The 27400-nt window shown below is 45.1% G+C and overlaps 1 protein-coding gene across 4 annotated transcripts in view; it reads left to right on the plus strand.

The window, feature by feature from the left end:
* Positions 1-27400, plus strand: part of Abat (4-aminobutyrate aminotransferase) — an 87776-nt gene that overhangs the window by 30324 nt on the left and 30052 nt on the right. For all 4 annotated transcript variants that reach the window (XM_003477742.5, XM_063226491.1, XM_005007488.4 and 1 more), the window contains 4 exons: positions 13477-13567; positions 17596-17693; positions 19708-19737; positions 21428-21545. In XM_003477742.5, coding sequence (XP_003477790.1) covers positions 13498-13567; positions 17596-17693; positions 19708-19737; positions 21428-21545 — 316 coding nt within the window. In that variant the 5' untranslated portion in view covers positions 13477-13497. The remainder of the gene's footprint in view (positions 1-13476; positions 13568-17595; positions 17694-19707; positions 19738-21427; positions 21546-27400) is intronic.

Raw genomic sequence — 27400 nt, forward strand, 5'->3', positions numbered from 1 at the left:
ACCCCTTGAGATAGGGTGGGTTCTAACAGAGATGTGCTATGTGATCTTGAATAAATAGTATGAGAAGAATGCAATATATAATTTTATTATGTTTACTATGTGTTGAAATTATTCTATTTTTAAAAGCATTAGGTTAAATCACATACATTATTAAAATTGATTGTGACTGTTTTTACTTTTCTAATGTAAAATTACAATGTGGCTTGCATTATTTCTGTTGGGCATTCCTGCCTTGGACCTACTAATCTCTGTGACTTCAACATGACCCCAACCAGGCCTGTAGGTAATAACCTGGAGGGTTAGTTTCTGGGTGAGGTTGGTTGCACTCCAGCCCTGGGGCTCTGGTCTGTCCTGAGTTTCCCAAACAATCCACCAGGCAACTCTTCCTGGTGCCATGTTTCCCATCCTTTCCTTTTGCAGAACTGAGACTGAACCCAGAGCTTTGACACAACCCCAGCCCTTTTTAAAAGTTTTTATTTGGAGACAGAGACCTGCTAAGTCACTCAACCAGGGCCTGAACTTCCAATTCTTATACACCAGCTCCCCAAAGTGCTTGGATTACATGAGTGCACGCATCTTGAGATGCGCTGAAACACTGACTTATTTGCACATGCAGAAGGTGTGTCTGGTGGATTAAAAATGCTTACCAGGCAGCATTTTTAGGACTAAATTAGGACTTCAAAGTCCCCAGCCACCTCTTTCCAGGCATGTTACTTAACCTCTGTGCAGAGAAGCAGAACAGTGCTAGCTTTAGAGTCTCAAAGACTAGACATTTAGTCTGTCTCTTCCACGGACAAGCTGAGTGACCTAGGAGAAGTCATTTACCCTCTCTGAACCCCAGTCTCATCTGTGCAATGAGGATGCACCTACCATATAAGATGGAACAAGATGAAACTGAGCCAATGCTTGAAGTAGCCACTGGCAAATGAACCCTGAATCCCTCTGTTTGCAGTGGGATCAGACTTCTGGGGAAGCACAGAAGTCAGACTCTTCATGTATCAAGTGATATATAATACGCAGACCAATACACAGGAAGTGTATTGTGGAATTAAAAGTTCATGGAAGGATTTGACTAAAGAAGAATCCAGAGAGAAGTGATAATGAGAAAAAGGATGAGAAACCCCATGCTAATCTGATGGGCATGATTTAAAGACAGCACTTTGGTTCTAATTTCTGTGACTAACAAAATGTAGGCTAGAACTGTGCTATGGAATCCAACAAGTATTTATTGAGCACCTACTATTGTCAGGCACCTTTCTAATAGTCCCGGGGAACATGGGTTGGAGCAATCAGTGCCCTCCAGGCATACATGCTCTTCCTTCCTTCCTTCCTTCCTTCCTTCCTTCCTTCCTTCTCTCCTTCCTCCTTCCTTCCTTGTTTATTATGCTGCACTGGAGAGTGAACCCAAGGCTTTCATGGTGAGCTCCATCTCTAGCACTTTTTTAATAAATATTTTTATTTTGAAACAGAGGTTGCTCAGAGTAGCCTCTCATCTGATCCTTCTGCCTCTACTTCCCAGAGTGCTGCGATTACAGAGATGTGTCACCACACCCAGGTCAGCCATGTGCTTTCCAGAGCTGGCCTTGGGTTTCCTGAACCAGCCTCTGAAAGGGCAACCTCACTGGGTGCAACACCATGCACCCAAGCTGAGCACCTCCCTCCCCTGCCCCAAGGTACAACTTCTCCCCAGAGCTTCTATTCAGCCTCCAGGATTGAGAACCACCCCAGGTGTTCTAGGAACACCTCCAAGAAAACACACACATATTTAGCAGTTGTATAAATGCACAAGTGTATTAGCATCTCCCCCAGAGGGCTGAAACCCAGCACATTATGTTTGATTTTCTTTTCTTTCCTTGACATTATTAGCTTCTTCGAGCTATCAAGGAAGAACCCAGATACTAGGTATTCATAAATTCACCCCGGCCAGATGTTCACACATTCTCAAGCTGAGAGCAGAGCGTGGAAGGGAGCGGTGTCAGCCATCCTGTGCAGGCAGGCAGAGGGGGAGATCCTCAGCAATCATCTTGACCCCCTCCAAGGGACTGGAAAGGAAAGGACTCCTGCCTGCCACATGACCACAACACCAAGACCACTGTGGTGGAACTGTGGTCTGAGCCCTCAGTTCCACAGACTGACATTTATTGAGCCTTCTCGTGAGTGTGATGTGGTGCTGGATTCCAGGGGTGCTGAGATGGATCAGTCCCTCACTGTCACATGCTGACAACTGTCATCCTGTTGTGGAATTACCTCGTGTGCTTACTTATTTGTGATCTGTCTCTGGAATGGAATAGAATGGACTAGAATGGAAAGGAATGGAGCAGAATGGAATTAGGGGTTTTGCTATCTACCAGTCTACTTATATCCTTAGGACTTCATGTTATCTCTTCAGGCAGTAGGTGGTCAACAAGTGTTAGGGCCTAACAATGAATGAATAAATGAACCAATGAATGAATGAATGGAGTTCCCAGGCTATAGGAAGAGGTAGCGATGAGAACACATTACAGGCAAACTGTGGTGTATAAGCTTATAGACAACCTACATGTGCCAAATATTAATAATTATTGAAGCCAAGCATAGCCAAGATCATTCAACAACCCTATGTGTAGGAAAGTTTTTGTAGCAAAAAATTAAAATAATAGCTTACTAGAGAAATATAAATGAGTCGTATCTAGCTCTGAATTGAGAGCTAGAAGGGCTTTCTGGGGAAGATGACTAGAGGTTCCCCAGGAAAAGGTACAAGGCAAGTCAACAGTTTTAGGGGCAAAAAGGATATCTAAACAGATCACACAAGCAAGAAAAAGGAAGAGAATATGCTGTTCAGGCAGGAGATGAAGCTGAGAGAGTAGGGGGTACTATGTGACCAACCAAGGCCTGGGCTTTATCCCAGGGGTTTCTGCGAGCCAAAAGATGTCCAAGCAAGACAATAGCTATGATAGTGTTGCTGTACAAAACAATAATGTGATGTAATGAAGGGCCTCAAGCTGGTCCCGCAACCTTCTGTCCACCTAGTAGATGGCTAAGGATTTTGTATATATCTCATTTTAGAGATTGCTTATTTTCTCATAGAAGTATCCCTAAGTCTTAAGATGGAGACATTTTTCTCAAAATGAAGGTGGAGAAGGCTTCCTGCTGAGCGCCAAGGAACTGGGGTAGGTTGGGACACATTGATGGGTTGACCCCTTCCCACGGAAGATGCCAGCCAGCATAAATTCTGCCCCGATTTCCTTTGTTCTGGATGTCCAGCTCTCTATGAACACAGCATGAGAGAAGCATTTGTAAAGGAGGAGGGCAAAAGGAACACTCTTTTGGCCTTGGACACGGATATCAGAAGCATCCTGTGCCCAGCCTTCTTCTCCAGACAGCTTCATGTCTCAGTGACTGTTTTGGTGCCTTTTTACCCCTTCAGGCTCCACTCCTTTCACTAAACCAGCCAGAGCTAAACAGGTTACAAGGCCTGTGGGTCACACTCTTAGCAGCTCTAGCCATCTGCCCTCTGGCATCATATGGGAAGGCTCCAAGCACTCTATAAGTGGATTGATTGTCTTACGTCTCATAAAAATAAACTGCCAGATGGGGAGGCAAATCCAGGCATGAAAATCTTCTAAACCAATACATGAGTACCATCCAGAAAGCCTGAATGTTTGGCCAGTGACATTTGATTGACTGCTCTGATGGCCACACCAGAAGCAAAGGGGTAGGGAGAAGCAGACTGGTATGCCAGAAGAATAAGATTCTCCAGCAATCATCCCCACACACACATACAGAAACATCAATGTAACAGCTACTCACACGAGAAACTACCTTTTCATAAGCTAAGGAAACCAAACCAGCAACCACAGCATGTGGCTGTGGTTAAAACACAGTAATAAGAAGAGATGCATGGAAGAAGGAAGGCAGGAGAGATCACTCATGTCAGCCCTTTCTCAGCTCTAAACAACACAGCATGGAGAGAAGGCCCTCCAACTTGGGGGAGGAAGAAGAGGGAACTAAGTCCAAGTGTTAGACTTGGGACCCAGTGACTGTCCCATCCTGGTGACACCCAGTGCTGATTGGAGTTCCATTATCCCAACCTCCTGGAAGGTGCCCTTGGACTAAGTCTTGGGACCTACTTGACAGGTAGGGAATGACCTCGATCACCCCTTCCCCAAGGTCAGCACAGTGTGAAGAAAGACTCCACCCGTTGCAGTTAGGGCATGAGGGTAAACATCTGACTTTGCCTGGGGACTCAGTGCTGGGCCTACCAATGTGAAACCCTACAACCTTTGTCTCCAGGCAAGTGTCCATGGACAGAGCCTGTGGATTCTCTCTGACCCCAGGGGAAAAGCTTGGCCCCAGGGAATGAGCTTCTATTCTAGCCCTCATCACTTCCAGATAGCTGCAGTGGTCTCAGGCCATGGAGAGGCCTCTGCAGCAGACATGCTAGAGCAGCATGGGTCTTATCCTGTTCCGAGGCTGCACCGGTCTTAGCAGGCTGTGGACTCGGGGTGCAGCCAAGCACTGCAGCACTGTGACCACAGGTCTGCCTAGGCCTCCTTCCCATGACCACAGCACAGCACAGAGTCACTGTTCACTTGGAGGAAGGAGGTAGTTATCCAGTCATTGCATAGGACCAGGCTTAGTTACTTCTCTCAGTGCTGAAAAAAATACCCAACACCCACAGTTAAAGGAGGAAAGTTTTATTTGGCTCAGTTTGTAGAGGTTTCAGGCCATGGTTAGCTGGCTCCAAGGCAGTGTGCCATGGCAAAGGGGCATCACATAGGAAAGAGACCATGGCAGACAGGCAGTGGAGAACACATTAGCCTTCTTTCTGTCCCTTATCTTTATGAAGACTACCTGTCCTAGGGCATGTAGCGTTCCCACCTTTAATGCTAGCCTGAACTATGCCAAACCAGTCAGTAGACTGATTTAGTAATCACACACCTTTAATTCCAGCACCACGCACTGCAGATCCAGCCACTTCTCAGACCTTGCTGGTCTGAGTTGTCTGGTGATGTTTTTGGATGAGGACTGGACTTGCCAACCTGATAATATACCCAGCTCATGCTTGAGACTCAGACATCCTTCCGTCTGTCCCAGCTCCTCTATTTCCAGCTGTGATCTTGTGTGAGCAGCAAAATCTCTCTAAGCCTATCTCCTCACCTGAAAAATGGGAATAAGAGCGTCTGTCTTCTGGGATAAGACTGGATGGTTATGAATCCTTGGTGCCTACACATCTATCTGTAAAACCTTAGCAGATATCCATGCACTTTCATGAAAGATTGTTTGAGTTACAGAGTTAAGATAGCCCAGGGGAAGGACTGGGAATGTGTCTCTGGTAGAATTCTTGCCTTGAATGTGCAAGGCCTTGGGTTCCATCCCTAGCACCATAAAAAAAAAAGGTATTCCTAGGGGTATGTGGAAGTACTCTTGGGCAGAAATTATGACTCCAGGCACTAACAAAGTATATCCAAGTCACAAGCCATGCAGTCCTTGAAGGAAATCAGTGTTTCCTTTGTTGTATGTATCTGTATTTGTGATATGTGCATATCTAGCAGTTCTTGGCATCCTTCCTCTCTGCATGAAAACTGTGTCTGCTCCAATCACGTTGACCTTCTTTGTTTGTGATCCTCTCCACTGAACACAAGGCCCAGAGAACAGAGCAGGGCCTGTCCCTTCTCACCCTGGGCTTGCTGGCATTCAGCATAGGTGCTCGGTGAACGTTTTTTAAGGAACTGAAGCAGAACCTTCTGTGACTTTGGCCAGGGAAGCTTCTTTACCATTAGCACAAGCACCCTTTCTAATCCAGACTCTATTTCTTCACTGCTTCTTTGTAGGGTACAAAATCCAAAACTAGATCATTCATCTGTGGGTGTTTCCTCCTGCATCCATCCTAGCCCGGCACAAAGGCTCTGTGTCTCTCACATTCCGAAGGCTTACATTTGATGCCTCACCTGGTCTGTTTTCTCTTTGCTGTTTGGGCAGGCTGGATAACTACCTGCCTATAGGTAGCAATATGCTAATGCTAGCTGAACACCTGATTTTGATTTATATGAGTCTTGCTGATGGAAATCTTGGCCAGGAAAACTAGGAGACAGGATCATGTGGATAAGAGAGGCTGAGGCAATCCGACTTCGAATTTCTATGGAGCCTGAACATTCAGGCTCAACACAAGGCCACTGCATGTGCAAACCAACCTCCCCAGGCCTATGAGCCTTTGAGAAAGTGCCTTCCCCTGAGGCCAAAGAGCCCTTAGAACCTGAGAAATGGCCTGCAGTGGACCATGTCCAGTTGGCCCTTCCCAAATTGAGTGCCTCATTATCTCACTGGTACTTTGCATTCTTCCCATCTTGCAGATGAGGAAACTAAGACCCTGAGCAAAAAGGCAGTTTGCCATGGGTCACCATGTAATTTATTGTCTGGCTGTAGTTTGGGCCCAATTTCTGGATCCTGTTACTTTCTTAGTTGCGTCTTTCAGTGTTTCTTGTGTGCCCACACATATCCATTTCCAGGAAGAGAATTCTCTCTCCTTACACCAGTCACTGATGACTGTGTGACTCCCCCACCCCAAAAAAAGGGCATGAGAAGTCATCATGTGTGCAGGGAGGGTGGCCTGAGACTGGTATTGTGGAGAAAGCCAGGAAAGGTTGTTGGATCTGGTTGGAAGAAAGCCAAATCTGAGATAAAGCCACTGGTCCAAAGCCATCTGTCACAGTCGCATGAATGGGCCTCTGTTAGCCATCAGCAAAGGCCAAGGGCTCCGGGTTATTGGTTGCCATGGCAACTCCTGGCCTTAACAATGGAGGTGCACTTGGCTGAGTATGCCATTGTGTTCCACTGAGTCTACACAAAAGCTGGCAGCTGGGGCTGCCCACGAGAAAGGAATGTCCTGAGACCCTGCCAGTAGTTTGTCTCAGGCCTAGATAGGAGAATAACAGATAGCATGCTTGGGGCCCCAAAGAGTTTAGGAGTCCATTTCTAACCAATAGTGCATGCAAAGATTTCATGCTCACAGAATCAACACAATAGAAACACGAGTCAGACGCCATCCTCGTAAGACATTTGTCAAGCCTTTGTCACTGTTTATTCAGTGATTGTTTGCAGCCAAGCATTGTTCTGGGGCTGGGAATACAGGAGAAACCCAAATCCCAGGTCTCACTTCATCCTCTAGTCTGTAAAGCAGGTTATCTGTTATTATCTCCATTTTATAGAGGAGGAAACAATCACAGAGAAGTTCTTTAGCATGCCTGAAGTCACACAGCAGAAAGATGAAAAGGTCAAGGATGGCTAGTCTGAGGGAGTGGTCTTTGGAATGATGCAAGGATTTGGAAGGTGCTGGATGGAAGCAATGGAACAGAAGAAGAAAGAGGCTGGTTTGATATCCAGACCCTGGATACCACCTCTCCAAGTAGATACCGTAATGTCCCTCCTCACATATCTAAGATGTTTGATTTTCAAGGTTGGAAACCCCCACTTCAGGAGACTTGTGGGTCAGTCATGCAGACTTGTGGTCATGTGCCAGCTCTACCACCATTCCTTATGGCAGTTAAGAGTAGTTCTCTATTCACCTCCAAAGCCACTGCAATCCCCAAATCAGACCGTTAAGACACGGGTTTATTGGTCTGGGGGCGGGGGGTGCTGGCCCAGGTGTAAACTGGGGAAGGGGCAGTGGTCGGGGTGGCCAGGGCAGCAGACCCCTGGTCTGTGGACTCTCAGACCCTGTTAAGTTGCTGAGCCGGGCATCCAGGATGGATCCTGCAAGTGACTGAACTCACATGTGGAAGGAGCCTTGCATGTAGTAGAGAAGCAATAGACGGCAGGCAGCGGATACCTCTGCTGCGTTTACCCTCCCTCTGGTGAACAGCCGAAGGGTTCTCTTCCCCTTTCACCTGAATTCCTCTCTATTGATTTAAACATTGAACTCCGCCTCTTGGCCCTCCCACCCCACCCCTGTCTCCCAAAGTACAAGGCAGATAAGAGGAAGCAAGAGAACTAATTAGCATTTTAATTAAAGAGAAAGGAATCGGGAGAGGTGGAGGCAACTGAAAAACTCACTATCTGGTTAGACCAGGTTCGTGATTTGTCTTGTTAGAGACACACAGTGAGAAATAGACCCACCAGATGCCTGAAACAAAACCTACCTTGGTTCGTCATGTCCATTGATTATCCTTACTCTGTTTAATGTATTAACTGATTTCAATTTTTCTTTTGGTTCTGGTCACGTCACAGCAAGAGTCTCTAGTTGAGGCCAGTCTGCCTGTAACATCTGTCCTGTATCTGTATGTCCCGTGGGCCAGGCCTGAGGCCCAGGGTGTGGGTGGTCAGCAGTGTCCTGCTTTCACCTGAATGTCCAGTTTGAGTTTTATATTCTTTTCCCAGTCACCCTTATTGCAACAAATAAAAGAGGGGTCAGCATTTAGAAAGAGTTTTAAGAAAGTACTCTTAAGTTGGCTTTGGGGGTGGTTTTGTTTTGAGTTTGAGGGGGTTGTTTTGTTTGTTTAGTTTTTTTGAAACAGGGTCTCACTGCGTAGTTCAGGCTGACCTTGAACTTACAGCAATCCTCCTGTCTCTACCTCCAAGTGCTGAGGTTACAAATAGGCGCCACCACCGCTGCACATACTGTGAAGTTTAAAAAGCAAATTTATTTAAAAAATAAAATTTACTTCACAAAAATGAGAAGAAAAATTACAGACAGAGGTTCTGTGTTAGGAACTGAGGTATGGAAAGAGAGCTAGGGTTTTAGAGGTCAGGGGCTGGGAATTTAGCTCAGCGGCATACGTGCCTGCCTTGTAAGCAGGCAGTCGTGAGTTCAATCCCTGGTACTGATAAAAAAAAAAAAAAAAAAAAAAGAGTGTTTACCACACCCTGCTTTTCTTTCAGTTTTTGAGATTTCTCCAGGCTTTTCTTGGCCACAGTGCTCTGAAAGCAATGCCAAAACCCCATCTCCTGCTGGTTACCCACACTCCTTTTCTCCAGATGTACAAATCCAAGGTGGAGTAACTTGCACAGGACCTGGTGGAACTAACAGAGCGACACAAATGCCACCACTGGATGGGAGCAGGCACCCGTAACGTGTTACCAGTTCTCGGCCCACTTGGCAGGTGCTTCAGAAGGCCTGCAGAGCCGTCTGGTCCATCACCCACATCTCACCATGAGGAAGCTTTCCTATGAAGCGCAGGTGTGCATCTTTGATTTCTGAGACAAACGAGGGCCGTGGTAGAACTTGCCCACGGTCACAGACCTGTATGACCAGAAGTGTTTACTCTATATGCCCTTCTCAGTCCTCTCTCTCTTCTATAAAAGCAGAGGCTGACTCCATAAATCCCCTTTTTATTTTTATTGAAGTAAGTATAGCAAAATTAACCATCAACAATTTTTTTTTATCGGTACCAGGGATCAAATTCACAATGGTGCGCTTACAAGGCAGACGATTATGTGTTTATGCCACTGAGCTAAATCCCCAACCCAACCATCAACAATTTTAAGAGGATGGTTGAATACCTTTTAGTACAGTCACAATCTTTGCAGCCATCACCACTATCTAGTTCTGAAACTTTTCCTCACCCCAGAGACCCCACACCCATTAAGTTATCATTCCCTATTTCAGCTTCCTCCAGCTGCTGCCAGCATATAATCTCTGTCTCTCTCTCTCTGTCTCTCTTTTTCTTTCTCTCCCTCTCCCCTTTTTCTCCTTCTCCTCCTTCTCCTTATTCTCCTCTGTCTCCCTCTCCCTCCCTTCCCTGCCCTCTTTCTCCTCCCCTCTTTCTCTTCTCCTCCTAAACCCTCTCTTTGGATTTACCTCTCTTGAAGTTTCATATCAATGAAATCATGTAACATGTGGCCTTTTACGTGCACATTCCTTCTCTTAGCATGGTGACCGTCCACAGTGCCACGCGTGCTGGCACTCCATCCCTCTCTGTGGGTGGTGATGCTGGATGTGTGTGTATACCCGTTCCTCCTCTAGTGGACATTTAGATCATGTCTATTCACTGTTTGGTGGCTGTGAGTAGTGTTGCTGTGAATGTGTGGTCCATGTATTTGTTTGAGTCCCTGCTCTCAGGTCTTTGGGGCAAGTACTGTGTTACAGGACAATTTTGTGTTTCATGTTTTAGGGAACCCATCACCCTCAAAGGCTGTGCCACCACTGAGGGTTGAGAAGCTCATGCCTGTTTCTTCCTCCCCATCAGCTCTCCCTATAGCCAGTGCTCTCCAACAAGCCTGTCTCAGGAGCTTTCAGTACAGTTGGCATCTCAAAGACATGCCCTTGAGAGGCCTCAGAGGGGTCCCCCGCAGAGGTCAGACTGGGCATTATCACTGGGGGATCACTCTTCCCTGCGGCCCCTTATGACCTTGTGTCCTCAACACTTCACTGCACCAGGATCTTAATTAACCGCCCCACATCATCTTATTCTGAGCATTCACTCGTGCCGGGCCTCTCCTTCTTTGAGATCCGTCATCTCTTGAACTTGGACAGTGTGGTTTCAGATGACAGCTCCCTGGCATTACAAGTCTGACTAGAATAAATCTCTCTCCTTAGCACCTTGCCCCTGCCAGCCGAATAGACATGGTTCTATTCTGTCTTCAAAAGAAGTCATTGTTGACAGTGAACTGGGGACTTTTATATATACTTATCTTGCAGGGTTATTTTAAGAATTTAATGACAGGGTGGATAAAGCAGCCTAGTACATTAAATTCTCCCATTTTCCTCCCATCATAATCCTCTGCTATTGAATTGTGAACTTCAGAAAGACAGCAGTGTTTTATCTGTCTTCCTTTCTCCTGTATCTAAGTGATACCCTGCCTTGCCTATCACAGATGTCTGATTAACTTTTGTTGATTGAATTAGCAGGAGAAAGTAAATGAACGCCATTAACTCTTCTAATGATTTGAGATACATTATGTGAAGAATTCATGTTTGGTGGGGATAATGTTTTGTTATAAGGCTGATTTCAACTGCAGGTCACCAAACTTTCAATGTCACTGAGATTCTGAGGCAACACTGTGTAATTGAAAACGTGAGGGGCTGGGCATGGTGCCTCTTGCTTATATTCCCAGCACTCAGGAGGGTGAGGCAGGAGGATCGTAGCAAGTGCCAGCCTGAACTTGATAGTGAGTCCCTGTCTCAACCCCCCCCCAAAAAAAAAACCAGTGTGTAGGAATGGTTTCACTTCTGCAGAATATGCAGAATATTCAAGCACTAATGTCCAAACTCTCCACGACTTTTGAGTTTTCAGACACACCTAATGGAAATTGAGTCTGTTTGAGACAAATCGTTTTAAATCAGAGGCAGTGACTGCTCTTCCTGCGTACTCTGCACTAGATTAAAGGCTGCCATTGAGTGAGATATGCCAGAATAGATTTTTTAAATCCATTGACTTGTGAAGAAAGGAGTATGATTTTTTGGGTTAATTCATGTTCACATTTTCTTAGCCCATCCTTTCCCAAAAAGAAATCTTTCTGGAGAAAAGCAATAAAAGTTGTTCTCTGTGCTACATCATTTTTACTCCTTAAACCCTGTGTGTACATCTAGATTAACTGATTGACTGATGTAGTACAACAAGTAAAGGTCTTTGAGGTGAGAGTCCCCAGCAATCCTATGACCAAGCCCACTGCATCCCTCTTCTGGACATCCTTGTCCTTCATCAGAGATGGGGAGATTCCCTGCCTGCTGGACACCTGGGCAGCCTGAGGAAGATAACACACCCTTCAGAGCATCTCCCCAGCAACGTCATCCTACAGCCCCCTTCTCCCCAAGAGAAAGCAGGTAGATGAGGTCTCTCTAGTACACTGCACAGCTGGTTCTGCGATCCGATCCTCCACTGGGAGAGGGAGAGGAGACATTGTAGTGGAAACATCTGCTGTCCCAGAAGTCTTTATCTTCAGTTTTCCTGCAGAGCTTTGCTCAGTCTACAGTGCAGAGTGGAACAGACTTTGTTACTCCCCATATGTGGCCAAGATTGGGGGCTGATCAGATATTCTCACCATGGCATTAGCTGGAACTTTGGAAGCAACAGAAATTCACTCCATCTGGTACGAACAAGTTAAGGAGTCTCTGGACTTTCTTACAAAGGCTCTGCATTCCCAGAAGGGAGTTGGGTTTGCCCCAGCAGGTTCAGCAGTGCCACTGGGGAGTAGCCATAACTAAGCTATGCCCTAGTAATATCTGGAATAGGGTGACCATCCCAATTTGCCCATGACTGTCTTGGTTTTAAAATGAAAAGTCTCGCATCCAAAGAACCTCTTCATCCCAGGCAGACTGGATGGTTGGTTATGCTGAAGCCATGCCTTCCCCAAAATGGGTTCCCAAGTGCTCCCTTGAATGCCCAGGACCCCAGACAGCCCAGTGACCAGAGGGAACTCCCAGCTTGCTGTATCAAATGATCATCAGGATGTTTGCTGTGAAGTTTTCCCTGTCTGGATCTTCTCAGCTGGCAAAGCACAGCCTTGTCAATGTGGTGTTTATCCATTGGCACCGAAGGGTTAAAACCTTCACCAGCAAAACCGCCCCTGGACAGTCGAGCCCTGAGTGTACTGAGGAGTCATAAGGTACTAACACTGATCAAAACCAGGATAAGATAAAAATAAATCTTTGATATAAAACCCATTCATTCCACTCAGCGAGAAAGAGCCTTTTCTATGAATCAGGAGTAAATGAGCTTGACAAATTGTAACTTTAATATAACTTTGAGCACAATGTAGGTGTTCCTGGGAGATTAACAAGGAACAAGATATCCTAGAAAATGCACCTCTGAGACAGTTGCACATACTAACTCAGCCCTTTTCCCACTCTCTTACAGGGTATTCTGATCTGAATAAACTCTTGTCTTTTCTTATTCTGATTTTAGTAAATTCACTGGCCCTCATATATTCATCCTCCTGGGCATTTTCTTCCCTAGAGAACAATCTCAAGCCAAATCCACCCACTCTGTCTGTTTGCCCATCTAGAATCATCTTACTTAGGAGTGTGATAAAGATCAAATGAGAAAGCATGTGACTTTAAGTGTACATTCAGTGCAACATTCACTTTGAGCAAAGTGAGTAGAGTTGGGCATGTTTGTGCACACCTATAATACCAACCCTCTAGGAAGCCGAAGCGAGAAGATTGTTCGATCCCATCCTGAGCAACTTGGCAACTTAGTGAGACCCTTTCTCAAAATATAAATAAATAAATAACAAGGGGCAGTCAAGGCAAGGTCCCGAGATTCAATCTCAAGCTAGGCCAAAAAAAGGAGTAAAATATTCAGCCAGATGGTGCACACTAATAATACCAATACTTGAGAGGCTGAAGCATGAGGTTGTAAGTTGAAAGGCAACCTGAGCTGTACAGCAAGTTCACAGTCAATGTGGACTACATGGTAAGACCCTGTCTCAGAAACAAAGAAGTAACTGCAAGAACAAAAGATTTGATGTGGGAAGAACTTCTCCATGAGGGAGGAGACACTGGGGTGAAGTACATGATCCACAGAGGTGAGCTAACTCTGGGTTTGTGTTCTCTTTTAGGGTGGCAGCAAGTGAGGGATCATGGCTTTCCTGTTGCTCCCCCGGCGACTGGCCTGCTCCTCCTGGCACCCCCACCTCCTGCTTGTGTCTGGTAAGCCCTAGGCAAGAATTCTTGGCCAGACCTGGTTCTAATGGAGATACGGTACAGATCAGAGACTCCTGGGCTGGAGAGTTGTTGGGGATAAAGGGACATAGCAGCCAGGGCTTCTGGATGCTACTTCCTGACCCTCAATAAAACCATTTCCATCGACCCCTTTCCATCTCCCATCTCTGCCATTAGCTCCTGTCCACAGGAAGACAATTCCCGAGCAAGAAAGGAAATGATGCAAGCAGGAGCCCCTCTCCACACCCAGAAGGGCTCAGGCCATGGGGTGAGGAGCACCTAACTGGGGTGCTACCAAAGAAAAAGAAAAGTGCATGCTTTGGCTTGTGATTTTGTTGATTTTCTGATGGAGTCAAAGCACTACACATTCAGTAGAAACTGTACTTTGAATTTCAAACCTTCATGTGCTTTTTGGCTTAGCATGGCACAATACTGATATAATGCTAGGCAGGGGCAGCAGCAAGCCACAGTTCCTGGACAGCAAGTGATGACCAGTTTCCATGACAACCCCATCATCCAGCCATTAATTTCAGTTCAGAGCTTCAATCGTGTGTTCAGAGCTTCGATGGTGTTCAGAGCTCGGCTGTGTGTGTGCATAGAGAGTAGCATTCAGCCATCACCGTCAGGACCAGGTTCAATAAATTATAGGAGACAGTCAACACCTGGTCAAAAAGTCAACTTTGTGTTAGGGAATGTTACCCAAATGCAGGCTGAGTTCAGTGTTCTGAGCACATTGAAGATAGGTAAGGAATGCTATAATGGTTGGTAGTGTATTAGTCAGCTCTGCATTACTACAACAAAATACCTGAAATAGGCAACTTAAGAAGCAAAGACAGCTTTATTTAGCTCACAACTTTGGAGGTTCCCGGTCCGAGATGGCAGGGGAAGAACACTGATCTGACTTCTGTGGGATCCATGAAGGGTAGGAGAGGTCAGTGGTCACTTCTCAAGCCAGGAAGGAGGGATGAAAGGGAAGAAAGGAGAGGAGAGGAGACAAGACCGAGAGGGGGTCACACAGTCCCTTTTAGACCCCCAATAACCTAAGATCTCCCATAAAGCCTTACCTTTTAAGTTTCTACCACCTCCCAGTGCCACCACCCTGGAGTCCCCACCTTTACCACACGGGCCTTTGGGGGATGCGCATCCACATCTTAGCAGGCAAATTAGGTAAGTTAAGTGCACTTTCCACCTCCAATGCTTTTGGTTCATGATAAGTTTGTTGAGATGTGACCCCATCATAATTCAAGGAGCATCTGTAACTGACCTACAGCCCACATGTGCTTTAAAGGCATGGGTCAGGAGGCATCGTCCTAGCAATGTGCCACCCTCGCTCCCTTGCCCTCCCCTTCCTGCCTACCTAGCCACCAGCTCCTTTTTCTCCATTGCCTCTCTCAGATGCTTCCATTCTTCTCTGCCTGTCATGGGAAAGACAGCCAGCCACCAATAGGAGCCTCCCTTTGGACACACAGAGACTGGCCTCCTACAGAGGCAGAAACAGCCTTCACACTGGCTGGCCATGAAGTAGGTTCAGAAAGACCAGTGGGCACCAGTCTCTTCCCGGTGCTCCTTGTGGTGTCCTCTTCTGGTCCAGCCCGTCTTCTGAAGACAAGCTGTTCCTGTGTCCCTGCCCTGTGTGCTGAACACCAGAGTTTATATCCTGTGTAAGGTAAAGAGCAGGAGTGAGAGGATTGGCAGGCTTTATTTTAGAATATTTTGAAATAATTTCAATGTTTAGAGAAGTTGCAAATATGGTACTGAGAGACCCTGCATGGCCCTCTTCCAGTCTCCCCTGGTGTTTGATTGGGTATTTTTGGCACACAATCTGAAGCGGTGCAGAGAAAATGAGAGAGATAGGAAGGAGACTTTTAATGTGGGCATTGGAGAACTTCACAGGGCAGGGGACACAGAGGCTCTCAAAGGAGAACAAAGAAGTAGGGCTACTTTTTCAGTTTTGGCTGGGGGAGGAGTTTGGGAGGTGGGCAAAATGACATTAACTGCTAATTTGAAGAAGCATTTGCTCGCATAAAACAAGAGATAGAAAGATTTACTTGGGGATGGGGGTGGATGCTTGGGTGGTTGTGGAATCTTGGGATTGGAAATGGCTCAGCCCACTGCAAAAAGGGAGTGGGAGGTTTATCTCTGGAATGAAAAGGAGAACAGTAGAAGTTACTATTGGAGAGATAAGGTGTTTCTCTAGACCTGGTACCAAGTTGGGAAGATGCAGCTAAACCCCAGGCTAGCACAATTTACAATTGTTAACATCATATATCTCATGGATGTGTCCATCAAAACGAGAATCTGAGCTGGGTGTGGTGGTGCATGCCTGTAATCCCAGCCCTGCAGAGGCTGAGACAGGAGGATCACTGTGAGTTCTAGTTCAGCCTATATAGTGAGTTCAAATCCAGCCTTAACTACATAGTGAGACCCTGTCTCAAAAAATAACAAAAACAAGATCCTGACTTAGTCAATGGCAGTTCCCCAAACTCCAGACTTCTACTGAGATTTCTCCAGTGTTTCCCTAAATAAAACCCCAGCACCTGGTCCACATTCCTACATTGTACTTAAATGTCACGTGTGTTAGTGAGACACAGGCTACTCATGAAGTGAAAGGGATTACTTGACTCACAGTTTTGGACACTGAGAATCCAAACACGGCACAGGCTTTAGAGAAGACTCAGGAGCTTGGTCTGTGAAGATAGTCACATCTTGAACCAGGAAGCAGTGAGAGCTAGGTGGCTTCTAGCTAATTTCAAAGTCCTGACTTCCGGTTTGTATTGGAAAGGAGAGAGATCTGCACCCATGAAGAGCTATGGATATCAGATATACATCCCTATTTTATGCAGGACTCTTTGGAATCGACTGGTCAGCCCCAAAAGGTTCTCTGTTCCATCACCTGCCCCCTGGTCATCTTGGTACCTAAAGAAATACAGACATGTTTCTTAGTTTCAGAATGTTTATATCAAAAACATGAGCTGGGTATTGTGGCAAACATCTATAATCCCAGCATTGTGGGAGGCTGAGGATGGAGAAACAAAAGTTGGAGCCAGCCTGGGAAACTTAGTGACTTACCAAGATCCTGTCTCAAAATAACATTGGAGGGAGGCAGGGATGTACCTCAGGGCAAAGACCCTTGGTTCAATTCCCAGTACTGCAAAAATCAAAATCACATTGAACCTTGTTCTATAAATCAGTGGTTCTCACCTATAAATTAGTGGAGTCATAGAGTTTTTGTTTTTGAGGCAGCATCTCACTATGTTGCTGAGGCTGGTCTTGAACTCCTGGCCTCAAAGTGATTTTCCCGCCTCACCCTCCTGAGGAGCTAGGATTACAGGCATACACCACCAGGCCTGGCAACCTTCCTAGCTGATTTCAATTGTCAAGGTTGGGATTCTAGCAGGGACAGGTACACTGACACCTGACAGAGTCTAAAGATGCTGTTATCCGTCCTAAATGGGCAAATAACATGCATGAAACAGTTGGCTATGTCATGTTTTGCTTAACTTCCCTCCAACATTAGACATGTAGGTTGTTTCCCTTTGTTGTTATGGACAATACCTTGATGAATTTTTGTTACCTACATCTCTGTATGTCGGCCCCATTGTTTTCTTAAAATGAATCCTTAGAAATAAAAAGCACTCAGTTGGAAGGACCGGGCGGCCAGCATTGACTTTTCCTCATTCCACTGGCAGAGGAGCATGCTGTCTGTCTGTAACTTCATGACACTAGCTTTCCTTATTAGGCAAATCTGTAGTGTTGGGCCAGGGAGTTAGCTCAGCAGCATAAGTACCTGCCTTGCAAGCACGCGGTCATGAGTTTGATTCCCGGTACCAAAAAAAAAAAAAAATCTGTCAGATCATTGTAGCATCCAGATCTGCCCAGATTCAGGGCTCTAGGGCCATTTGGCCAGAACAAGACTGAGGTCCTGTACCTCCTCGTTAGGGACTTAGGGTATCTGTTAGGGTGTCTGCTAGAATTGTGCCTGTTCTAGGGCTTCTCACAGTCTTCATTTACCACAGGCTCCAGACACATCAGTCAAGCTGCTGCCAAAGTCGATGTAGACTTTGACTATGACGGGCCTCTGATGAAGACAGAAGTCCCAGGTCCTAGGTCTCGGGTAAGTTGAGCATACCTGTATGGTCACCGCCGAGCTCAGGAACTGGTGTTGTGAGCTACTTTCCAAGGGTTTGCTACTAGAGATGAAGTACTAAAACCAACTAGGCCATTCTGCAGAAGAGGGAGGGAAGGCTTCAAGGGTTGTGTCCTTATCTGTTGTCACAATAATGTTGCATCCCAGAGCTTCCCAGCACTCATCCTCCCGCTTGCCCTGCATTTAGGGCTCGCTAGGGGCTGGGGCAGCCCTGCTGGATTCATCTGCACGCCTTGGGAACAGCTGGCTGTCACTGCTTCGGATCACTGCAGTGACCTGGCTGTTCTGCATCGGTCTCTTGGCCTCCAGCAGGCAGAATGGCTCTTTCTCACCATGCCATAGGTTCTTGGAGGCCTGGGCTCCACACTGGCTCCCACACCTCCACCTCACTCTGCCAGCCAGTGCAAGTGCACAGCCAGTGCTGGGGCAGAACATCCTCCCAGCATGGAAGAACAGGACTCTGCAAAACAGGGCCTGGATATCAGATGGCTTGACTTTGATCTTGAAGGGTAAAGGGATGAATCTGATAAAGGAGGCCATTCTGTTCCCGACAAAAGGATAATACAAACCTTCTTAATTCAAATTGTTTTGTTTTAGTTTTTGCAGTTTTTTTTTTTTTTTTTTCCTGGTACTGGGAGTCAAACCCAGGGATACTCTACTACTGAGTTATATCCCTGACCCCTTTTTATTTTTCAGTGGCCCAGGTTGACCTTGAATCTGTGATCTTTCTATCTCAGCCTCCTGAGTAACTGGGATTACCGATGTATACCACCAGACCTGCTTCATTTTGCAGATTTTATTCAGTTTCTTTTTTTTTTTTAACAAGTTATAGCATGTACAGGTACAAATTCTCTATGGTGAATTTGATCATTATACCAATGAAATTAAATTTTAAAAAGCTACTCCTTTTGTCATTGTAACTAGTTTGTAAATTCAGTAACCATTACACTACTGTAAATGATGAGGTGCTTTAGATAGCATTTTTCTAACAAAAAGACTTGTTTCCTGCACATTTCCTGCACATTTCTATGTACAGATAGGTCATAATTTAATAGCAGTGAAACACTGAAAGAACTTTTCATACCCTTGTCATTAACAGCATTTTATATTTTTGTGTGGAAATATATAATCTTATAACACTAATCACTAAGGTGTATTTTATGTTGAGTTATTTTTGGAGTGGAATTTTTTATGATAACAAACCAAAGAGTGCCTAATTCTCAGTTATTGTATAGAATTACAGTTTATAGAATGTTTGGATTGCAATTTAAAATGGTTCTTTGATATGCAAATTATATTTTCAGTTGATTGTACTTTCTACTTCTAATGAGGAGTGAAAGCCTTTTTTTGTTTCGTTTTATTTTTTGAGACAGGATCTCATAGTACAGTCAAGGCTGGCCTTGAACTCACTATGAGTTCCTTACCTCAAACTCATGGTGATCCTCCTGCTTCAGCCTCCTGAGTGTTGGGTTGGCAGGGGTAAACTACCACACCCAGCTAAAAATCCTCTTTTAAAAATAAAAAGTGAACCCATATTTTTAATACACACTAGATAAACACTTTCATCTTGATTTCTTTTATTAAATATATATCTGGCAGGGCATGGTGGGATTCTCCTATAATCCCAGCACTCAGGAGGCTGAGGCAGGAGGGTCGCTGTGAGTTCAAGGCTATCCTGAACTACATAGCAAGACCCTGTTTCAATATATGTGTGTGTGTGTGTGTGTGTGTGTGTGTGTATTATCTTCCAAGTATCTAAATCTTCAGTGTGTCTGTTGTAATTTAACCATGTGATATTTTACTGCCAATTATTTATATTAAGTAATTTTAAAATATTTAAATTATTATTGACTAGCAAATTATCAAAGTATTAGCAAGAGAGAAAGAAAAGTTCAAAGAGCTGGGGAAGCATGGAAGATCTTCTAGCTGTTTTGGCCAGAGTGTGTCACAGCCATAATGGTTTTGCTTTTCTTGCCTGCAGGAATTAATGAAACAGCTGAATGTGATTCAGGTGAGTGGGATGAGAACACTTATTCTGTCGCTTCTTTATTACATTTTAGCTGAAGGAAAGTCACCATGCTGACCCTTTAAAAAACACACAGTTTAATTTTGTTCGAAATCTCTTCGGTAATTTCCCGTGATTTCTTCTTTGGCCTAGCACTAGCCTATGTGTTGTTCAATTTCCATGGTTTTGTGAATTTCCCAAGTTTCTCTCTGTAACTGCTTCTAGTTTCATTGCATTGTGATTGGAAAACATTTTGTGTGGCTTCAATCCTCTCTAATTTATTGAGCCCTCGTTTATGATCTGCCATCCGGGCCACCCTGGGAAACGTTCTGTCTGTACTTCAGAAGAGTGTGAGACCTGCTGTTGTTGGGTGGAGTATTCTGCAGGTGCTTGTTAGATCGTTGCATTTGAAGTGCTGTTCAATCTTCTATTTCCTCACTAATCTTTTGCTTACTTTCCTGTCCATTACTGCATATCAGTACCAAAGTCACAGACTATTAAGGTACAGCTTTTTCCCCCTTCGATTCCATTTTTTCCTCATTAGATGCTCATTCATTAGTTGGAAATATGTTTAGGGACCAGTAATATAGCTCAGCAGTTCAACGCCTGCCAGGCAAGCGCAAGATCCTGAGTTTGACTCCTGATTCCAAGGGAAAGAAAGAAATATGTTTATAATTATTATATCTTCTTAGTGGATTATACTTTATCATTACAAAGTGTTTCTTTTTATTTTGTTGTTGTTGTTGCTGCTGTTTAGTTTATTCTGGTACTAGAATAAGCCCTTCTAGCTTTCCTATGAAGATGTGTGTATCAAATACCTTTTTCTATCCTCTTTCTTTCTTTTATTCTTTCCTTATTTCTTTCTTTCTTTCTTTATTTCTCCCCCAATGGCAGGCCAGACTCAAATGCCTGAGATTTGAGAGCTGAGATTACAGATGTCCACTACCATACCTTTTCCCCATCATTTTACTTTTGACCTATTTGTGTTATTGAATCTAAAGTGGTGTGTCTCCTTATAAATACTATATACTTGATTATTTTTATTCAGTTTATCAATCTCTGGGGTTTTTTTGTTTTTTTATTTTTTTATTGTACCAGGGATCGAACTCACAAGTGCCTGCTTGCAAGGCAGGTGCTTATGCCGCTGAGCTAAATCCCCAGCCCCCAATCTCTGGCTTTTTAATAGTTTGTTTCATTGGTTCCACTAATACTATTATTGATACAATTGAATTTATGTCTCCAGTTTTATTTTTTATTCTCCCTGTCATATATTTTTTGCTCCTCTATTTTGGGTTTTCTTTGTTAGGATTTTTGTGCATTAAGTGAATATTTTCTAAGGTAGCATCTTCATTTCTTTAATAATTACTATTTTTTCTGGTTTCCTTAGCTCAAAGACTTGCAACATATCTCTCAACTTACCAGAATCTACTTACTTACATCTCAAGCTTTGCAATGTATGTAGCATATACAAAAAAGCTTATAAAATACAAAACCACACCTTAATGGACTGCCGTATAGTGAGCTACCTGTAGAGTTATTCCCAGAGCGAGAACTATCATGTTGCTAGCACCTACAGTGACTCCCACGAGTCCGCTGCAAGGGCAGGGCATGGTTTGCTCCACCAACTAGAGCTTATTCCTAATGGACCGAGCAGCCAGAGTCGCAGTGAACCTGAGTCAGTCTTTCTTTCCCTAAGAATGCAGAAGCGGTACATTTTTTCTGCAACTATGAAGAGAGCCGAGGCAACTACCTAGTCGATGTGGACGGTAACCGAATGCTGGATCTTTACTCCCAGATCTCCTCTGTCCCCATAGGTAAGAGCTGGAAAGCTGGTTCCAGAGTCATATTCTCTCTTTCTTTCTCTCCCTCCCCCTTTCTCCCTCCCATCAGGCTTTAGACACCCCCCGAAATAGCACATCCCTATATGTTGCCACACATCTCCCTCAAAGTCACAAGACAGAGCAATATGGTATAGAGCAGGAGCCTCCACCCCCTGGGCCATGGACCACACAGTAGGAGGTGAACGAAGCTTCATCTGTGTCTACAGCCATTCCTGCATCACTTTACCACCTGAGTTCACCTCCTGTCAGATCAGCAGTGGCATGAGAGTCTCACAGGAGCAATACAACTATGAACTGCATAAGCAAGGGATCTTGCTTGTCTGCTCCTTTTGAGAAATAATGTAAAAACTGTCCAGCACCACCACTTCCCCCATCTGTGGAAACATTGTCATCTATAACTGATCCCTGGTACCATGATGGCTAGAGTGTATTATTAGTCATAGGACACATCTTTTCATTTGCTCCTTACAGGGTGGGTATATGATTGTACCCCAATGTTGCAGGTAGGTAAAGAGAGCCCCGAGAGGTTGAGTAGCATGTAGAGGAATCACAGTTCATTTTGAACCCAGGTCCATGTGATCACAATGTCCACAATGTAGTGTATGAGGCTGGGTTTCCAGAAGAAAAGCCTGCAGCAGGATTCTTGTACAAATTGTCGATTGAAGAGGAACAGTCAGGAGAAAGGAGGGAAGAGAAAGGGTAGGATGACAACCAGAAAGAATGAGGGTTCTGCTGGAGACTGTCCCCAGCTTGATCCCACAAGGACTCTGGAGAATTGAACTGCAGCAAGGGCCTTGTGGTGCCCGTGTACTAGGCCACCATTACCCATCAGATGCCAGAGGGAAGGGCCAGTGTCATCTACTGGCAAAGTGGCTTCCATGCAGGAAGGGCAATTTTCTGGAAGAGGAGGCAGCTGGAGCCGTTACTGGCCAACACACACAGCAGCTGGGAGATGGGTAACCTGCCCGGCAGAAGTGACCTCAGTGGAATGCCAACAGCATCTGCCTCCCAGGCTCACTCCCAGCCACAGAAAGCGATGCAGTGCAGATGATGGGATAGACAGGGCTAATTTGGAAATGCAGGAGCTGTTGTTTGCTGCTTAGATGGTTGATGGACTCCCGGCTGTGTTTACTGGCTTTGGCCTGTGCATGGCAAAGCAGGTCCTTTTGCAGATGGGGCTGCTTGTCTGCCACGGAGGAGAGGGGACGTCCTGCACTTTGCATGTGCAGCAGCCCCCTGCTTCTCAGCAGTGTAGGGCAGTTTCCCTGAGACCCAGCCTCAGAGGTGCCCCTCTCCTTTGCCTCCCAGCCCATTTCCTCAAAGCTATTTATTTGTCATTAAGATGTGATCAGAGACTAAGCAGGTGACTCATTCTTTAAGGAGGTTCATCATTCAAAGGTGGCTCGGTCTTTGCAGGCACTTTAGAAACAAAGAGTTAGAAATCCTCATCTCCCCTTCATGCTACAGTGGAAGGGATGGAAGTTTCCTGGGTTCAAATCCTGGCTCCATCTCTTAGTTGTGGCACTGGGACCACACCAGGGCTCCTTCAGTTCAGTCCCAGCCATCATGTGGGTGGAGAAGAGGATCAGACTTGCAGCATTTGGTAAAAGACTACAGTTCCTTTGGGCTAAAGTTCTTAGAATCTTCTTTCATGCTGCTTTTTATCCCATATCTGTGATCTTGGGAATGTTTGGGTTTTGGTTTTTCATTTTTCTGTCAGGGAGATGGGTACTGGGCATTGAACCCATGGCCTCTCACTGAGCCTCTCCTTAGACCTTTTTATTTCACACATTTTTTCTTTAGACAAGGTCTTGTTAAGTTGCCTGAGCTACCCTGAAGCTTGTAGTCTTCCTGCCTCAGTTTCCCTAGCAACCGAGACGACATGTGCATGCCTAGCTTGAAATATTTTTAGCTAACAAACAGCTTCTTGTATACCTGGAATGGTGCTAAGTATCTTGATGTTTCTGCATTCAATGACCATAACAGCCCTATAACGGTCTTTCAACATCCTCGCTGTGTATGTCTTTGCCAGGTTTCAGGTGAAAAGTGAAAAGTGCAGCTGAATGGGCACAGAGAGCCTAGGGACATGAATCCATGACTCTGTCCACTCAGCTCATTTCTATCGAGCAGCCTCTTGAACTTCTGCCCTGCGGTTGGGGCGTTGAGGGGGAGGAGGCAACCTGCAGCATGGAACCCATGGTGGGATTTCCTCCACCAGAGGGACTGGCTCTACTGTCCTCTCTTGCTCCTTGAGGAGCCACTAAAACAAGCCCCGTTTGTGGCTTAATGAGATTTACCTTATCTGCTGAGGCAGAAAAGCCATAAACACCCAGGCAGCCTGATAAGGCGACAGAACACGAAGCTCTCTGGCCAAAAACAGTTGGAAAAAACCCAGAGAGTGTTCCATCCTCCAGTGGTAAGCAAGTCTAGTTGAAGTGCAGGGAAGGAGCTGGAGGAAGTGGACTCTCCTCCAACATCCCCACTGCCCATCCTCTGCAGCAGAACGAACTCTCAAAGCTTCCCTGTCTCTTTTCTAGACTCTACCTGGGAGAAAGCCTCTCCTGGGTCATACTGAGTCTGAACTGTCTAACTTGCTAGTCTTCGGTTATGACAGAGAACAGGCCTGAGCCTCAGATCCTTGGACAGGAGCTACAAAGCTATGAAGGTTACAGTGATACAAAGTCTCCTTTCAAAGAACTTGTATTCTACTTAGAAAGTAAACAGGGTGAGAGCAAACAGGTACAAGGTCTTGGTCCTCTGGGGATGCTATGCCAAAATGACATAGATTGGTACCTTTTAAACACCAAGATCTATTTGCCACCATTTTGGAAGCTGGAGATTCCAGGTCAAGGCACCAGCAGATCCAGTAGATCCAGTGTCTGGCAAGGTCTGGATTTCTGGTTCATAAATGATGCTTCCTCGATGTGCCCTAACACAGTGGCAAGCTGGGGCCCCCCTGGAAGGCATCACTCCTCTGATCTAATCACCTCCCAAAGGTTGTACCTCCTAGTACCATCCTAACCCTCACCCTGGGAGCTAGGATGTCAGCACAGGAGTCTAGGGGGTAAAAAGATTCAGACCATAGAGGCATGTGTGATTAAAACACTGATACTTTCAGGCAGGAGTGATTCTTTTCCTCCAAAGTCTACTTCCTGCTCCACGATTCATCCATGAGTCTTTTCTCACATGTGATAGTTTTGAGTTCTTGCCCTCCTCACTGGATCTCTACATCACTCATTCAACAAAAATGCATGAGGCTGAACATGTGGGGAGTCTTACGATCTCATCTCCAGCCTCAGTGCCTCCCTCCTCCTAAAAACATGGCTTCCGGTAGGACTACTCTAAGGATTGGCAGTAAGGAACAGAAACCCCTGTACATCCTAGATGCTTGATAAACGGGTTCTGTCATAAAGAGGGAGGACTGAGAGGCCGCTGCATACACTGGAGCCACAGTGTCCTGGGCCCAGAGCCTGTCTCTGAGACAGAGAAGCCCGGCCTGTACGTCACCTCTCTGCTCTGTGTCTCCTCATTTTCATCAGCCCTTTGAGCTAGTGAAACCTGCCGCTGGGATGCTGGGAAGATGAAATAAAAGCAAGCATACTAAGCATTTGACAGAGCCCGGCACCTAGTGCTCAATAAATAGGAGTTATAATCTCATTAGTTATACGTGTTTTGCTTCTCTTCCTGTATCTGGAAGTTTAACTATGTAAAGACTGAAGTTGCTGAGAATGTTTCTCAAAATGACTGAACCAGACGAAGCTATAGTTTATGTCATTCATCCAGCACTAAAGAAGCACCACTCCGAGGGAAGGGGCAGACAAGTTAAATTACAAGGCCAGGCGGGACATCTTCATTTTGTTTTGGGGTCACTCATTACAATTTTATAGAAGTACAATTGATTTTTGTGCACTGATCTTGCATCCCACACACTTACTAACCTCCTTTGTATGCAATGATTGTTTCTTAGTGAATTCCTTAGGATTTCCTCTTTGTAAGATCTATAAGCAGAGATAGCTTTGCTTCTTTCTTTCCAATCTAAATACTTTGTGTTTCTGTTTTTTATCTAATCTGCCTGACTGGAACCTCTAATATGATGAGGAACAGAAGTTACAGGAGAGGATGTCCTTGCCTTGTTTTTGATCTTGGGGAGAAAGCATTGGTCTTCCACCAAGCACTAAGTTAGCTGTAAGGTTTTAAGCAGGCTTCGAGAGTGCTTTTCAATTCCTAGTTTACTGTGGGGTTTGGGACTCGTTTTCTGTTTGGTTTGGTTTTGGGTTTTTATCATGAAATTATATTGGGTCTTATCAAATGCCTTTTGTGCATCTGGTGAGATGATCACATGATTTTGTCTTTGATTCTATTGATACGATGTGTCACATTCAGGCCATGCATGGTAGAAGGGAAGCAGGGAAGAGGCAGACATGGCAGGGTGGGGGAAGAGAGGGAGGGAGGCTGTGGATCTTGGTAAAAGGCTTCTCTGAAATAGGGGCCTCCTCAGGGCATTTTGGCAAGAGAAAAATCCAGATACTCAGAAAGGCAAGAAAGGGCACCTGAGACTAGCAATGTGGTGAAAGTTAGACATGCAGACAGGTGTGTTCACAGAGCACAAAGCCACGCCCTGGATGGAACAGAGAGCCAGACCAGGGAGCACAGCTTCCGTTTTCTTGTCCTCTTTGGCCTGCTCAGCATCCAAAATAGGCACCAAAGTCCCATAGCTGTCAGGACCAGGTCTGGGTACCTCCCTCCTCCTCCTTCCAGAGTCACCATCCATTCTGATGCAGCTCTAAGAAGAGTCCAGCAAGACCTCCATAAGTACGGTGAACCTAAGGCTCCCTGAGACTCCCTTTTGCTGGGCTTCTTGGCAAGGGCCACAGGTCCCTGAAAAACATTCAGCAGCTTATGAAGCAGCTTTCCAAGATACAGAGCAGCTTGACTCCTGGGAAGTCACCATGCAGTAGAATCATAGAACACATCTTCAGAATGTTCTGGAAGATTGAAATTAACTTGCTTGAACCCAACATGACCACAGAGTAACCCATATGGATTAACTTTTTCTAAATCTTGTTTTTAAATTAGGCATGGTGGCATACTCCTCTAATATTAGTATTCTAGGATGCTGAGGCAGGAGAACTTCAAGTTCAAGGTCAGCCTGGGCAACTTGGCAAGACTTTGTCTCAAAATAAAAGACCATAAAGGGCTAGAGGCATAACTCAGGGATAAAGTTGCATCTGGCCTCAGTCCTCAGGTTGGAAAATTTTGTTTTTAAATTTTAATTAAAGGGGGTTAGTCTTTTTCCCAAGTCTGATCCCTACTCCCATTCTTTTCCCAAAGCAAGCATTATTGTTGTTTTCTTGTAGCAAGATAGTCAGTGTATATATAAGCACTTCTGTATCTCATCTCTTTCCGTTTTCACATAGCCGTAGATTCTAGAGATCATTCTAACTCAGCATAGATAAATCTCTCATTCTTTGTCACAGCTGCATAGTCACATTAGAAGGCATGCGTCATAGGGATGAATCATAGTTTATTTCCCTGATCTGCTATTGATGGATGTTAGGTTGCTTTCAAGTCTAGACTATTACAGCGTCACAGCTAAGATCTGTGTATGTAGGTCTTTAGACACATCTGTGGGACAAACTCGCAGAAGAGGAATTGCTGGATCAAAGCATATGCTAAGCTTTGACATGTGATGTCAGCCTTGTCTGGACAGTAAATGCAGTGGGACCCTAGGAATAAACATAGGATGAGACACGCTGTTGACAGATGCAGGTAGCATTATATAGTCCCCAGATAAACAGCAAACATTCATTGAGCTCTGCCCCAGCCAA

Source organism: Cavia porcellus, unplaced genomic scaffold (assembly GCF_034190915.1).
Source record: "Cavia porcellus strain 051 isolate PalLab524CR breed Dunkin Hartley unplaced genomic scaffold, mCavPor4.1 scaffold_16, whole genome shotgun sequence".
NCBI lineage: Eukaryota > Metazoa > Chordata > Mammalia > Rodentia > Caviidae > Cavia > Cavia porcellus.